Source organism: Aedes aegypti, chromosome 3, assembly GCF_002204515.2.
Source record: "Aedes aegypti strain LVP_AGWG chromosome 3, AaegL5.0 Primary Assembly, whole genome shotgun sequence".
Lineage (NCBI taxonomy): Eukaryota > Metazoa > Arthropoda > Insecta > Diptera > Culicidae > Aedes > Aedes aegypti.
Window position 1 is genome coordinate 402,413,753 of NC_035109.1, and position 16,281 is coordinate 402,430,033.

Genomic DNA, 16,281 nt, shown 5'->3' on the forward strand with positions numbered 1-16,281 from the left:
GTACATTGTTGATGACGGATAGTTTTGGGCGCAGTTTCACCATCACCAGGTAGTGGTCGGAGTCAATGTTGGCGCCACGATAGGTTCTGACGTCGGTTATGTCGGAGAAGTGCCGTCCATCGATCAAAACGTGGTCGATTTGCGATTCTGTCTGCTGAGGTGATCTCCAGGTGTACCGATACGGGAGGCTGTGCTGGAAACAGGTGCTACGAATGGCCATGTTCTTGGAGGCGGCAAAATCTATCAGTCGTTGGCCGTTCTCGTTCGTCAGCCGGTGGGCGCTGAACTTTCCAATCGTTGGTCTGAACTCCTCCTCCTGGCCAACCTGAGCGTTCAAATCTCCTATGATGATCTTGACGTCGTGGCTTGGGCAGCGGTCGTACTCGCGTTCGAGCTGCGCGTAAAATGCGTCCTTGTCATCATCAGTGCTTCCGGAGTGTGGGCTATGCACGTTGATTATGCTGAAGTTGAAGAATCGGCCTTTGATTCTTCACATTGCACATTCGTTCATTGATCGGCCACCACCCGATCACGCGCCTTTGCATATCACCCATCACTATGAAAGCTGTTCCCAGCTCGCGTGTGTTGCCGCAGCTCTGGTAGATGGTATGATTACCGTAAAACGGGGTAACTTTGATAATGCGGGTAACTTTGATAGTGCAAGACCCCCAACATAGTAAACGAAATATCGAAGTTTCTGTCAATCAGTTAAGGAAAATGAATGCAAAAGTAAAAACTATTAGTATGACACTTCATGTCAAAGCTATTTTCGTTGAAATCGAGTGCATTTGAGGATTTTTATGCGAATATTAAAAATTTACAAGATTTTAGCATTTTTGAAACGCTTACAAACAATCTGTTTTACGACCACTATTTGATAAAGTCATAATGAGTTCGTCACTTACCCATGACAGCCTAGTTATAGTAGAACATGAATTCGGTCTCAAATCTCTTAGCGAAAACCATTTTTACAAACTGGAACCATTTTTGTAATCTAAATCAGAAATTGCCATATAGCGTTAAACGCCTAGAGGTATGCAATGCCCTATAAATGTTCCGTGATTCATTCAATCTTGTTCGATTTATACTCTATTATCAAAGTTACCCCAAAACAGAAAACCGACTTTCAATTATATGAAAAATTATCTATCCATTCAGAATAAATCTTGTGGCAATCTATCAAGTGTAATCGATAGCTGGGATGTCAGTACTTGTTTTAAAAATATAAATTGTAAATCTTTGAAACAGCATGCAAAAATATTGAAGTTTTCTTCGAAAAAACTATCAAAGTTACCCCGTTTTACGGTACCTCTAAACGTTCGCACCAATGCTCCTGTCCAGCACACCTCCTGCAGCGCTACGATGTCGAAACCGCGGGTCTCCAGTACATCGGAGAGTATGCGAGTACTTCCAATGAAGTTGAGAGATTTGCAGTTCCACGTACCGAGTTTCCAATCGCTAGTCCATTTTCGTCGCTGTGGTCTTTGCCGATTGTTCCGGTCCGTATTCTCTCGTTGACGTTCCTGTGCTGATGTGTTTTTACGGTTGCAGGGTCATTGCAGGGCCTGACACCAACCCCCTAGATTTCCGGAGGACCATTCCCCCTAAATGTTCGGAGGGCCATAGTGCGCAGTTTAGCTTAGAGTCCTTCTCTGGCACTCGGACGATGATCAGCCGCCCCTGACATGGGGAACAGACGCTGTTGTGAGCCGCTCCTAACGTGGAGTACAGACGCTCCAGGTTTGCAAAGGCAAAAGCAAAAGCAAAACCCCCTTCCCTGTCAGCATACGACCAAAGCTCCCACCGGGGGTTGGTTACCCGATCTTCCCCAAGGTTACTCGTACCCCGGCCAGTACCACGAGGAGGTAGGGATAGGAGTTGCTGGGCAAGAGGCTAAGGACCGCACAAAGGGGTCTATTTTATTCCTGCAGGTACGCGAGGTACCAATGGTACGCCATGCCCAACCATTTACCGCGCCAATGTCCTATATCAACCTGTTTTTGGAAATCACCAATAATTAAAAAAGAGGTGAAATATATTTTTAAGATTTCGGCCATCCTGGGATATACTGCCAAACATTGAGAAAATCAGCTTTTTATGTAATCCAACGCAGATTCACTATGATTTATTTTCTTTATTTTTTATGGTACTTGTTGTTAAATCTTCTTTTTAGACACTATTTCAATCAAATGCACCGTTTTTTAGTTACAGTTATAAAAAAGACTACAAAACAAGTGCAAATGTGATCCAAGGGACCATTGAGCTAGCAATGAAAACCAACTTTTGCTATGGTTCCCTAACTCTATAACAAGAAAAAAAGTAAGGGAGACTGTACTAACAAATCATGAAAATACTTTGATAAGACCTTTTTCAGCAAGTATTATAGGAAATATAGAAAAATTTTGATGAAAAATATCTTCGGTTCTGAATTTTCGTATCAATGAAGCGAAATCAACGATTTTGAGAAATGCAATTTGGGGAAACTGGCGTTCGGGGAACCGACATTCGGGGAAACGACATTCGGGTAAAAGTAGCACAATCGGAAATATTGTCCAATTTGAAAAAAAAAATCCCAGATTCTGGGTGTTTTTGAGTTAAGTTTTGAGTTGTCTTTCTCTAAGTTTCACAACCACATCTACATCACTCTTACCATTGAGCGTGATAACAACTAGCACATGTGCAAAGTTTCATTTTAATTATGAATAGTTTATCTGAAAATGCATTTTGAGCTGGAACTTGAGAAAAGATGCTCTTAAGTTTTACAAAAGATTTTAGGCAGATTTATCGCAGGATCCATTGTGGACTGTTGATTAAACCTTCGAATGTTTTTAAGTTGGCAGAGAGCAACGCTCTTCCCCTCCTGGCTACGCCCATTGAGGCGACTAGTTCGGTCGTTGTTGGGACAATCCCAACAAATCGACCGAACCGTCTGACTGACTCTCTGACTGACTGCCCCAGTGGAATATCCCAGACTCATACCCTTCCGAAAAAAACGACAAGCCGTGGAAATAAGCTAACCGCAATATTTCTTCTTCGGTGCTTTTCTCGTTCGCTCTTTTTTGCTTTTTTGCAGTATCTACAGAACGACGGCACATTCGAGACCATCAGTCAGATGATTTTCACCGCAACCCGCTTCGAAAACGGTGCATCGATACGCTGCGAGGCGGACAACATTGTGATGCGCCAGGATGGAGACCGCCCACTGCACGACACTCTCACCCTCGAGGTCATGTGTGAGTATCCAGAGTTCAGATTGGTGGAAACTTTCCCGACGACTTGTACGAGCGAAGGGGGTGTTCAAAATTTGGAGTTGACTGAAATGTCAACTGTTGAGATCTTGAACACCCCCAAACCGTGCGCATCCCTTCTCAAAGTCCCCATCATTCATGCTCACCGCACATAGCCCACCCTGCGGGCTTGGCATTAAATTGCCCCACGCGATGACATGATTTATGCCCGCGGTGGATTATGGCGGTCCCTGAGCCCCAATGAAAATGCTAACCCAAATTCGGCGTGTACATTTGTTTTACTCATCCTCTCGCACGCACGGTGATTTATTTACCGTTATTATCAAGCAATAAAAATATAAAATAGCCGTCTAAACTTTTAACGCCAATTTGTTAATATAGTTATACTAAATCTCTGGACAAAGAAAACTTGGCATGTCCCAAAAAATAGCCAATTTTTACCAGACCTGATCCAGTGACTCAACAGAATAACTACGGTCACAGGAATTTAGTTTAAGTTTTTTTCCACTCAGGCCTATACGGATTAATCGATTCAGAGATTGACACAGTTATATAAAAAAATCTGCGTTAAAAATTTTGACGATTATTTTTTGATTGAAAATAACGATAAAAGAAGCACCGCGACACTCCCATCTACTTGTTTTCTGTATTGCCGTATCTGTCTCATTTGTCTTTCGCGCTAAACTGGACATCGAACCCCCGACTGCTCGTCATGCTGCTCAATGGCCCTTCGCACAGATCCACCGGTGGTCCGGGTCGGAGCGGAGAATATCACAGTCAACGAAACGCAGGATTTTCTCCTCAAGTGCGACTACGAGGCAAATCCGGCTTCGCTCGAAAGTGTCAAGTGGTTCCGAAACGATCAGGAGATCAAACTGGACAGCAGGCGGCACGACGGGGGTAATCCGGAGAACATCGGACTCATCATCAAGAACTCGACCCGGGGTGACATCGGAGCGTACAAATGCGAACTGGCGAACTCCATCGGGAAGGACCTGTCCGACAACGAAATCAATGTTGATGTGTTGTGTATGTATAACCTGTACTTTGTACCATTTTCATCCCGTGATAATATTTATGCAGGTATTTGGTGGGAGCTTCGCTGCATGTCAACCGTATTTATGACGACATTTCATAAATCGTACTTCGAACGGGCAGGTTTATTGCCTGTGCTGAGCGCGTGAAGCACGAAGTGCTATTTTGGCATTTATTGAATGCAGCCGTATCGTTCTTGCTCTGTGCGTTATTGTGTGATACCTACATTTATATCTCAATGGTAAAAGCAACAGATAGCTTGATTTTAAATAGTACTATGCGTTCACTATGATGTTGTCGATTTTAGTCTACAATAATAAATAATTTTATTCGACATTTGTTCCAATGTTTCAACATTGGTTGTTCTATGTATCTCATTAGCACTATACTAGGAAGGGAGCTTCAGGATCGTTTTCAAAATTTTATTTTGAATCCTCTGCAGAGCTTTCTTCCTGGTATTACAACAGCTAGTCCATACTGGTACAGCATACAACATAGCTAGCCTGAAAATTTGTTTGAAGATCAAAAGCTAGTTCTTAAGACAAAGTTTCGATTTTCCATTAATAAGGGGGTACATAAATTTTATATACTTATTACATTTGGCTTGAATGCCTTTAATGTGATTTTTGAAAGTTAAATTTGCATTTATTATGATCGCTAGACACTAAACTTCATCTCAACAATTTATTGGAACTCCTCTCATCGTGACAGCCTGTCAACATGGAGGTTTTAAATAAAGTGATTTTGGTTTATGTGGGAATACTATTAGTTGAGTTTTCGAAGCATTAGGAGAAATCGTACATTTTTGCAAATACGTAGAAAAAGCATCCAAACTTAAGTGCAATCGACTACAGATGACACGCAAATTTCGTCCTTTGGCGGAGAGGCCTGTGTCATCCGCAAACAAAGATTTTTGATATCCTTGAGGTAAAACAAGTAAGTCAGATGTGAAAATATTGCATAATATTGGTCCCAGAATGCTGCCTTGAGGACCACCAGCTCTTACTGGAAGTTTTTAGACCTGGAGTTCTGAAAATTAACCTGAAGTGTACGATTTGACAGATAACTTTGAATTATTCTAACAATGTATGTTGGAAAATTAAAGTTCTTAAATTTTACAATAAAACCTTCATGTCAAACACTGTCGAATGCCTTTTCATGTCTAAAAGAGCAAGACCAGAAGAATAGCTTTCAGATTTGTTGGAACGAATTAAATTTGTTACACGTAAAAATTGATGAGTGATCGAATGTGCATGGCGGAATCCGAACTGTTCATTGGCTAAAATTAAATTTTCGTTGATCTGGGCCATCATTCTGTTTAAAATGACCTTTTCAAAAAGTTTAATGATGGAGGAGAGCAAACTGATAGGACGATAGCTAGTAGCTTCTGTAGGATTTTTGTCTGGTTTTGAAATTGGAACAACCTTAGCATTTTTCCATTTGTCAGGAAAATATGCCAATTGAAAACATTTGTTAAATATATCAACTAAGAATGATAAGCTACTTTCTTTCAAATATCCAAATATCTAAATATAAATTCACTTGATCGGAAATAACATAACTACTCTTCATAGATTATATTTTTTAAAGAATCACTTCAAGATTTTTTTCCTTTAATTCCTTGTAAACATTTTTTGTTAAGTTTTTTTTTTCCTATAGATGTCCCTCAAGCATTTTTTTCAAAATTGATTCTGATCACTCTCTCCGGATTTAACCTTAAATGACTCTTTAAAATCCTTCACCGGTCCCTCCACAAATCAATCTTCTTAAAATTTTCTTTAGAAATCCTCGATGAAGTATGACTTGTGACTTATAAAAAAGTTTGTTCAGTGAAACTTTTTAGAACTTATTCAAAAACTCTTTGAGTCATTCTATCAGAAATTCCATTTCATTTCTAAAATTGATGCAGAATATACACCAAACCAAGAATTCCACTGAGAGCATCATCAAGCATTGCTTCAGTAGAGATTCCCTAGAATAATTTTGTCAAAGTTTTCTCCAGTATTTTTCCTTCAAAAAAGTTTGCAGAATTCTTCAGATAATTGGAATTCGCTTATGAATGTTTCCTGACTATTTTTCCAAACATCCCTTCTGGGATTATTCAAAGATTAAGGCATCACATAAAAATATCTCATAATATTGAAATGAAAAATTCTTCCAAGGATATATTAGAAAAAAGTTCAGAGTTTTACTGATCTTTATTGAATGCATTTTTGTGTTTGAATGTATGAATATCTCTAAAGACATTATCAAAAAATAATTACTTAGAATATCAGAAAATTTCATAAGATACAATACTGGCGAGAAAAGAGCACACAAATGCCGCTTTTCATACAGAACAGTGGAGTTATAGGTCTCCATGTATAGCAGTTAAAAGCATCCCGATTGAACTTAAATTTGGACTGCGTTTCAAAAATAACTTGCATTTTGATCTCTGTGAAATTAACTGAATTATTTTCAAAAGATTTGAAGTTTAAAAAAAAATCTTTTTTTGGGAAATATGCTCAAGTTTTCAAATTTAAATACTTTTGAAATGTGTATACTAAGAAGAAGGTATGCTTCTGCGATTTTGTTGATATCGACGAAACTTCAAACTTTGTAGAATATAATATTCATCCTAAATTGTTCGTTTTCAACAATCAAAGTTTTTCCCTTTTTTATCAAAACAAGCAGTTGTTAATAACTTTATAGTTCTTGCATAGAATTTATTTATTTTGTGATTATTTTCAACATTTAGTTCAAATATAAGATCAAACGGTTTGTTAGGAGCAGAGATACAGGTCTTTCAACTTGACCATTTTGTATCAAAATACACCTTTGTGTATTTTATTCTAGCCTGTACTGTTTTGTTTCTTGGATTTCATATATTTCTGCATAGGATATTTTAAGAAAAAAAATCCTGGATAAATCTTTGGAGGTGTTGCTGAAAGGGTTTCTGAAGTATTTTTATAAGAAATTCCTGAAAAATATTCCGGATGGCTTTTCAAAATAGTCTTAAATTATGCTTAACGGCATGCTCAAAAGCTTTCGGCAATCCAAAAGAAATTCTTAATTATTGCAGTAGTAATTGGTGTTAATCTTCAAAGAGTCCTTAAATGAATTCTAAAATACATTGAAAAAAATTAAAATTTTCCCTAAAGATATCCATAAAAAAGAATATTGAATAAATTCTTAATATTTTATCGAGAATCTCAAAAGAAATTGTACCTTATAGAATACTGGAACAGAGTCACAGAAAAAGTACTAGTAATGTCTATGGAAATACTTTGAGATATCCTAAGAAACAAGAATAGATAATATGTAGAAGAAATCCTTGATACAATTTTAATTGACTCCTGGAATAAACATTGACTGACCCCTGAAACAATCTCTAGAGTAATTCTTACATGAATTCAAGAGAAAATATACGAAGATACCGGTTGTGAAAAAAAACGTTCAAACGTTTCATTAGTGGATCGTGTAGAAAATTACTAAGAGGAATCCATGAAAAACTACTGAAGCAATCTTTAGTTTTACGGAGAAATCTTTGCAACAAATGTTAGCACAACACTCGCTTGTATTTTTCAAATTTACATTTGCTAGAATACATAACCAGAGAAAAATAAACTTAAAACAAATCTTAAAGAGCTCTGTTCAGAAATTCCGTACAATTTTCTGTTGAAATTGCCGATTCTTTTGTGAAATAGTCTGAACAAATATTTTAGAAATGCCTGCAGCAATTCAGGAGTTACTCTTGGATTAAAGGTTGACATAATTATTTTAGGAATCGTTGAAGTCCTATCTTATTATATGCCGTATCGATGACTGGCCAGGGTAAAATTTCTGAGCATCAGGATAGGTATCCATCAATCAATTTTCGATTTTTTTTAAATGTTAAATTTTTCAAACCGTAAAGAAAATAAATTGAACCTAGGCGTGATTTGAACTCACTTTGCTCATATTTTAACGTTTAGCATAGCATAGCATAGCATTAACGACTGTACAAATCGTAGGTGGCTATACATTGCTCACCTCTATGCTTTATTGTATGCTCAACGTATTTTTCTACATAATAGAAATACACAAAACAAGCATCACAGCCCGAGCAGAAGAAAATAACTAGGGGAACCTGGTCCAATTCGGACCCTGTTCTAATTCGGACCGTCAAGCATTTATCAATACTAGCGCTACTGTAAAAATCGTTTGTACCGTTTTCCTACCAATCTTACGCCTTGCAGTAATTTCGTTTGATTATTATATTAGTTTGTTGTTTTGAAGTGCTATAGTGTACCGTCTGTTAGAATTATTTTCAAGCTTCTTTAAGCGACAAATATTATCCAATCTTTTTGTGTTTTTTTTTGTAATGGAATCCTCTGAGGCTAAGCATTCATCTGATTATATGATTTTGATAAGTCTATGCACTGTCTGTGCTCAACTAGTTCGAAAATCACAAAATGTGTGTTGGTACAATCCGGACCTTTTGATATGGTTCAATATGGACCTCTTGATTTTCAACATGTACTCATTCTATTTCATAAGCTCCGCCTCGTGAAAGTCTTTTCGACTTGGTAGAAAATCACAGAAGTTGTAGTATTGATCAATGGTGCCTTTGTTTCTGGTTCAATCAAGAAAAATGCTTCGAAAAAAAAAGAAATACGGTAGATCACCAAAAACTAAAGGAATCAATAAATCAGCTACTTGAAAAGCATCTCCATCAATATCACAGTCAGACTGTATCTAAAATATTTTGGCAATACGATATAAAAAAACATTTACGAGTGCTTAGAACAATACAGTCAACTTTCTCTTACCCGATATGCTATGTTTTTGTTCACCAGCTCTATAGAATGCGCAGTCCCTTCAATATAGTGTACTGTGACCCCTATATCTAAGTTCATGCTTCTCCAAACAGATGTCCTGAGACTCGTTGTTGTCTATTTAAGGGCCCCATACAAGTTCAGCTGTTTAACCCGATATTTTCATGCAAAGTAGTAGTAGTTTGTCGATATAACAAAAAGCTCCAAAGTTTTAAAAAAATGTGATCTTTATCTCGATGTTTCCCATACACCATAGTCCGTTCATAATCAAGTTAGGGAGAGTTGACTATACCTAATTTTCAACCAGCTTTCCAAGCGGATTGTACTTATGTTTTTTTAAATGAAATTCACAAATTACTTGAGCTAGTTGTGACTCGAATTAAATTGACAATTTTCACGCATTGAGTTTATTTTTTATGATTGCGCTTACAGAAGAAGTTCAATAAGTTTTGATGCCAAATAAATCGGAGTTATAGGGGAAGCTGGCCCAATTCGGACCCTGTTCTAATTCGGACCATCAAGCATTTCTCAATACTGGAACTACAGTAAAGATCGTGTGTACCGTTTTTCTACTCACCGTCTGGCTAGGATCTAACACAAAACATTTGACTCCTTTCAGTTATTTCGTTTGATTTTTATATTAGTTTGTTGTTTTGAAGTGCACTAGTGTGCTATCGGTTAACATTATTTCCAAGCTTCTGTAATTGACAATAATTCTACAATCTTTCTGTGTTATTTTCCAATCGAATCCCCCAAGCCTTAGCTTCCATCTGATCATATGGTTTTGATATGTCTATGCAGTGTTTGTGCTCAACTAGTTTGAACATCTTAAAAAGTGTGTTGGTCCAATCTGGACCTTTTGATATGGTTCAATACGGACCTCTTGATTTTCATCGAACAGTCAGTCTATTTCATAAGCTCCACCCCGTAAAAGTCTTCTCAAATTGACAGAAAATCACAGAAGTTGTAATATTGATGTATGGTGCCTTTGTTTTTGTTGCGGTCAAGTAAAAGTCTTCGAAAAAATCTAAGAAAAACGGTAAACCACAAAAAAGAAATCAATAAACCAGCTACTGGAAAAGCATCTCTATAAATACCACAGCCTGTTTTAGATATAAATTTCCAAATTGTTTTGATAATACGATACAAAACAACAAAACGTTACGAGTGTTGAGAACAATACAATCAACTTTCCCTTACCCGATATATTGTTTATTGGCCATGAAAATTTGGAGTTTGGTTTTAATTTGTAATCATTTTAATCTAGCGTACTTTGACCCTAAGGTGTATGTCGATACTTCTCCAACGTCATGTCCCGAGACTCGATGCTGTCTTTTTCAGTTTCCTGTACAAGTTCACCCTTTTAACCCGATATTTTTATGCCATAATTCAATATGTTGAAATTTTACTATATTCTAGGCAAAACTGACTTTTTCCAACGTATTTTGTCAATATAACAAAAAGGAGTGCTTCGTGAGGCCCAAGCAGGGGACAGTTCGGTTTTGCGCCGTCCGTTAGATTTTGCTCACGGTTTCGCGCGTGTTTTCGTCGCCGGAGAATTTTTTTTCCCTGTTCTGGAGGCCCAAGCAAGATGGTTTGTTTTCGGAACGCCAAGAAGTTTTGCTGTCAGTGTCAGTTTTGTGTTCAGTCGAGAATGGATTACCAACTGGTGAGTTCGTTTCATGCTTATGATACACATTTTTTCTTGAAAGCGTAACTTTTATGTAATATTAAAACAAACTTTGTATGGTTCGTCACTATAAGTGTCGGCATTATGCTATTTTCTTATACAATTTCAATATACATATATTTTTCTCTTTTTGACATTATTAAAAATTACCTTTTGAATTGTTCGACATTGTGAATGTTGACGTATTTTTTAAAACTTCTACCTCATCGAGACAAAATGCACAGTAATACTCATATGTCATTTTCAAACAAACTATGTATGGTTCGTCACTACAAGTGTCGACATTATTCCTGTTTCATATAATTTAAAATATATACATGTATTTTTCAGTTTTCGACATTAATAAAAACGTCTTTTGAATTGTTCGACATTATAGATGTTGACCTATTTTTTAAAGCTTCTACCAAAAACTTCTCGAGACAAAAATACAAAACTAGCTTTAAATATAAGTCGTATATTTCCCCCTTGTCCATGGATCGCATCACCGACCAGAGGTGACTCCCAGATCTTTTCCTCCCTCACTAATAAACACCCTTCCCGTGGTGATTGTGGAGATGCAGAGGTATTCTCGGTCTCTAGAAGCAACAATCATTCAAGCAGTAACATTCCTTCCCCATCCCAACTGACTGTAAGGACTTGGCCGGCGCCGTTATTGATCAATAATATTAGATCTGCTAAAATTGCACTTCGAGCGGAAACTCCCATCCCTTATTCATTTGGATCGTAGTGCAATTCTTACCAGTTCCGATCAATCACGGAGTAGCAACCATTGACATGTACAGTCAGTCTATGCTATGCTATGCTATGCTATGCTGTATTTTGTCAATATAACAAAAAGCTCCAATATTGAAAAATATATTTTCTTTATCTCCTATACACGATGATCAGTTTAAAATCGTGTTAGGGAAAGTTCACTGTACTCAATTTTGAACCAGTTTCAGATTTCACTCATGTTTTGTTTTTTAATGAATCACACATTCTACCTGAGCTAGTTCTAACTCAAACTAAATTTGAATTTTTCACGCATTGAGTTTATTTTTTATGCTTGCGCTTATGGAAGAAGTTCAACAAGCTTTGATGCCAAACAAATCGGAGTTATATTCTATAACTACCATAGCAAAAAACGATAAAATAAGGGTGGTCCGAATTAGAATATGGGGGTCCAAATTGGAACAGGGTTGGTCCAACTCGGACCTTTTGAATAATTTTGTTCAAACATGTCTAGTCATGTCCTGATATAAGATATCACAAAAGTCTCTGAGAGAAAAGTGCGCGCGCTAAAACAGGCTTTCAAGAAAACATAAATTTTCCATGCCGTCCATCGTGCTGAAAAGATATGACCAAAAAACTGTTACTAGGTCCGAATTGGACCATGTTCCCCGATTTTATTACTACTATAGCAAAAAACAATGAAACATAGGGTGGTCCAAATTAGAACATGGGGGGTCCGATTTGGAACATGGATGGTCCAATTCGGGCCTTCTGAAGAATTTTGTTCAAACATGTCTAGTCATGTACTGGTAGACGATATCCCTACTGAATACCAAACTAAGGTATTCCACACCAGATAACATCTAATACTTACAACCTGAATGAGGTATAAATGAGTCCTGCATAAGAGGCAAAATATCTCAAGTAATACCTTCTGCACATTCCACAAATACAATGCTAATAATTAGATAAGGTATTGTAATACCTAAATAATACATGATGGATTTTCATATAAAAGTAAAATTTTACACTAGTAGTTCAATACCTCCAGCAGTCCTCAATAGCTATCGAATACCAAAATTAAGTATTTTTAATTGTTTCAAACAATTTTTCCAATACCATTATAATACCATAATGAGGTGTTGACAACTGAACAATACCTAATTATGGTATGATACCAACATATGATATGTATAAGTTATTGCGAGTTATTTGTTCCTCCTCGGGATTGTGCACCTGACCACGTCCTCACAATCGCTAGGGGAAGGGAAGAAATGTTAGTTTAACGTTTACTTAACTATCTTCATGGACGTCACGGGATAGGGAGATTGTGTTAGTAGGGTAGGTTGTATATAAGGATCAGCTCAATTCGACAATTTAGTGCATTTTTGGTAATGGAAATAATAATATGTATCGATTTTGGATTTACCTGATCACTTCTGAAAGAGAACTTGTTATAAGTACAAAAGACATAAAACACTAAAATCAGCGATGCTCGTCTCTCCAAAGAAAGACGCGTAACACGATTGATCCTGCTTCTTCTGCCCACCCCCGCAAGGGCAAGCGACGCTACCGAAGGATCAATCGCTACCAGAGGCGCGTCCACGGTTGAAATCATGGGTAGGACAAACATTGGCAAATATTTTGTGCACAGCGAAGAAAAAAATCAACCCTGGACTTGAAATTGAAGTCTACTATTTTTGAGGGGCTCTAACGCAAAGGGGTGTAAGTGAAAGTTTTGTCGGTTCTGAGTTGAGGAAATTCTACTCTTTTCAAGCGTTCTAGCAATATTTTCAGTTGATTTTTCCACTCAACAGAATAAAAAATAACACCCATGCTAGTAGTTAGCACAATGCTAAGAAAGCTTTTCGTCTTTACAGGGCTGGTAGTGACTGAGTGCCTTTAAGTAGGAAACTATAGACCTAAACTCATAAAAATAAATAAAAAGAGGCCTAAAAAAGACTAACCTGAGACTAAAAAACAAAACGAAACCTACGGATCCATGAGATGAGAGTTTGGTTCTTCATATCATGAAAACAAATATTACTCTAAGATCAAAGACTTTATTTGTGGATTCCTCGTGAAATCACAACAAGCATTACTGGATGTGTTTTATCATGATTTCCTCTAGGAATTTCATCAGAAAGATATTCAGGTATATGCCAAAATGATCAGATATTACTCCGAAAACATTTAGAGGAGTCCATTTAGTGATTATTTCCCAAGGAATTTCTCCACGAATTTGTCTAGAGGCATTTCTCCAAGAATTTTGTTTAGGATATCTCAAGAATGCCACCTTGATTTCCCAAGGAGAATCACAGAAATGGGATTTATCCAAATATTATTTCATAAAGCATTTGAATTGCTCCAAAAATTCTTTGAGAAAATTAAATTAATAACTTCTCCAGAAATTTCTAGGGATTTCCTTTAATATTGTGTTTTAGGATTTACGCAACTTCAGTAATTGCTGCAAAGATTCCATCTACGATTTTTACAAAAACAAATCCTCCAGTAATTTTTTGGGATTTTCTCAAGCAGGTTTTAAATTTATTTATCTGGAATTCTTCCAGAAATCTCTCAAGGGAAACGCCATGGATATTTTTCTGCAGATTAAATCTGAGATCTATTTCTAACGAAAATCATAGAGTAACCTGTGTTAAAAATTGTGTAAGTTTTAAAGTCACCATTAATGAACAAGGATCGCAGAAATATCTCCTGGATCCTAAAAGAAGAAGAAACTGATGATCACTTACAATTGAATCCCGGGATAGTATTTCACAGGGTTTTCTCTGACTGGACAGAATTTTCATATAAATTTGTACAGGAATGATTGGAGGAAGTATTGTAAATAATGTTGTAGTGCAAACTGTTGTGAAAATTTTAATAAACTTTTGAAAATTACGCGGGTTTTTTTTGAGAAATCTTTGGTAAAACTGCATGAGTAATACTTGGAAAAAATGCAGAATGATCAGGAAATTTTGGATTCCTGGATTTTTGAAAGAAACGACATGAAGAGGTGGAGGTATTCTTGCAGGGTTTATTGAAAAAAATCCTTAAGTTTTATTTTTCAAACACTCTGGAAGAAATTTTTGTAGAATTCTTCGGAAGAAATACTGTAGAAATCATTGGAAGATCTACTAGAGTAACAACTGGAGAATTCGGTTGAAAGATTAGTTTTCAATATCTGAATGAAATTCTAGGATAGTTTTGGGAAAAAAAAATCAAAGTACAGTCACCCCACGCAATTGAATCACCCACAATTTATCAATCAGCTGATTTCAAAAGACATAATTATTATCAAACTTATCACAAAACATCACAGAATCAATTTTACTGATAAGCAACACATAGTGTTCAGTCATTTCAAGGCTTTTTATCTCAGTAAAATAGCTCTTGATCACGGTATGAACCAACAATATTACTAAATTATTTTTGTAGCTATCCGGGCTGTACTTTTGGCCAACTTTGTAAGCCGTGTGCCTATTGACGCCTAGCTAGAAACGACGTTTTAAAGTTTGTTTGAAAGATTTTTTGTGAGAGATTGGGCTCCAGACAACATTTACAGATTCAATAAACATAGCTATGAGAGATAAATGCGTATCAATACGGATTTGGCTGAGATTTTTGAGTGAAACACTTGATCAATAAATTGTGGGAAATATACTCACCAGTCACAATTTATGAATCAGCTTTATAACTACTAGTTCTCAGTATTTAAAAAAAAATGATCCTTAGTTTTAAATAATTTCCAATGTGAAATTCTGTTACGGGAGAGCAAAAGTGGTTTGGGACCGTTCACAAACTCCGCAAATTTCTTTTTTTTTGTGGAAATTCTGGACGTTGGTTATGTAAGGCCTCAAAGATTATAATGTTGAATAATTTATGGATAAATAAAAAAATCTAAATTTGTGAGGAACAGTATAGATGTAAAAATGTAAAGAATTTTTTAGTTACATCTGATAGGTTGTTCCTATTTTTGCATTTACTTTCCAGTCGTCGCGCGGTTTGCAATCATCAGAACCACCACGCAACTGGTGTGAACGAAAAGCGAGGTTTTTTCAACAGTGTTGTACAAAATACAACAGCTTAACACTGAAGTGTTAAAAAAGGGGTATTGCTTCTGCCGAAGGACTGAAAGCAACGAGTGGGAAAGAAAAGAACTGGTTTGTAACCTCTCTGATTGATATTAATGCCAATTGTTTGTCATTTTTATGATCACTTTTGTTGCGAGTAAGTTTTTTTATTAACTCCCAGGCTAAACTGTTGGCTCTTCTATTGGACAAATGGAGAAGTAAAGGGTATTCACACTCTTAAAATATAAAAAAATCAGAGGTCATGGAGTATCGTTTACATTCATGTAGTCGATTTTTTCACGTGCGTAATGTGCCACCAAATAATCGCCATATAATATTGGTATTCTCAGTAAAGGCAGTCGAAGAGTCTGCCATCTAGATCTAATGATTGTCTAATTACTATAACTGCCATCAACCTCCAAATAAACATGCTCCAGAAGCATATAAATTCACACATTCAATGTTCACTAGGCCCGTTCAGTTGCAAAATTAAATATCAAGTATCGTCATGCAGAATCTTGAAATACTTGGTTCCGGTACACCTCCGTATATAATAATCGTTGTCTGAGACAGTGTTCTAATAGAAATATGAACTATATAGCATTTTATTGGAAAATAATTGAAAGTAAACAACTGATTCATAAATCGTGTTCATATTGATTCATATTTGTGGACAACTTTTTTGCCGATTCATAAATTGTGGTTTAAGACAATGCTCAAATAAGTGA

General features: G+C 36.5%; 1 protein-coding gene across 16 annotated transcripts in view; it reads left to right on the forward strand.

The window, feature by feature from the left end:
* Positions 1 to 16,281, forward strand: part of LOC5564135 (hemicentin-1) — a 409,831-nt gene that overhangs the window by 309,419 nt on the left and 84,131 nt on the right. For all 16 annotated transcript variants that reach the window (XM_021855423.1, XM_021855424.1, XM_021855425.1 and 13 more), the window contains 2 exons: positions 3,074 to 3,233; positions 3,987 to 4,277. In XM_021855423.1, coding sequence (XP_021711115.1) covers positions 3,074 to 3,233; positions 3,987 to 4,277 — 451 coding nt within the window. The remainder of the gene's footprint in view (positions 1 to 3,073; positions 3,234 to 3,986; positions 4,278 to 16,281) is intronic.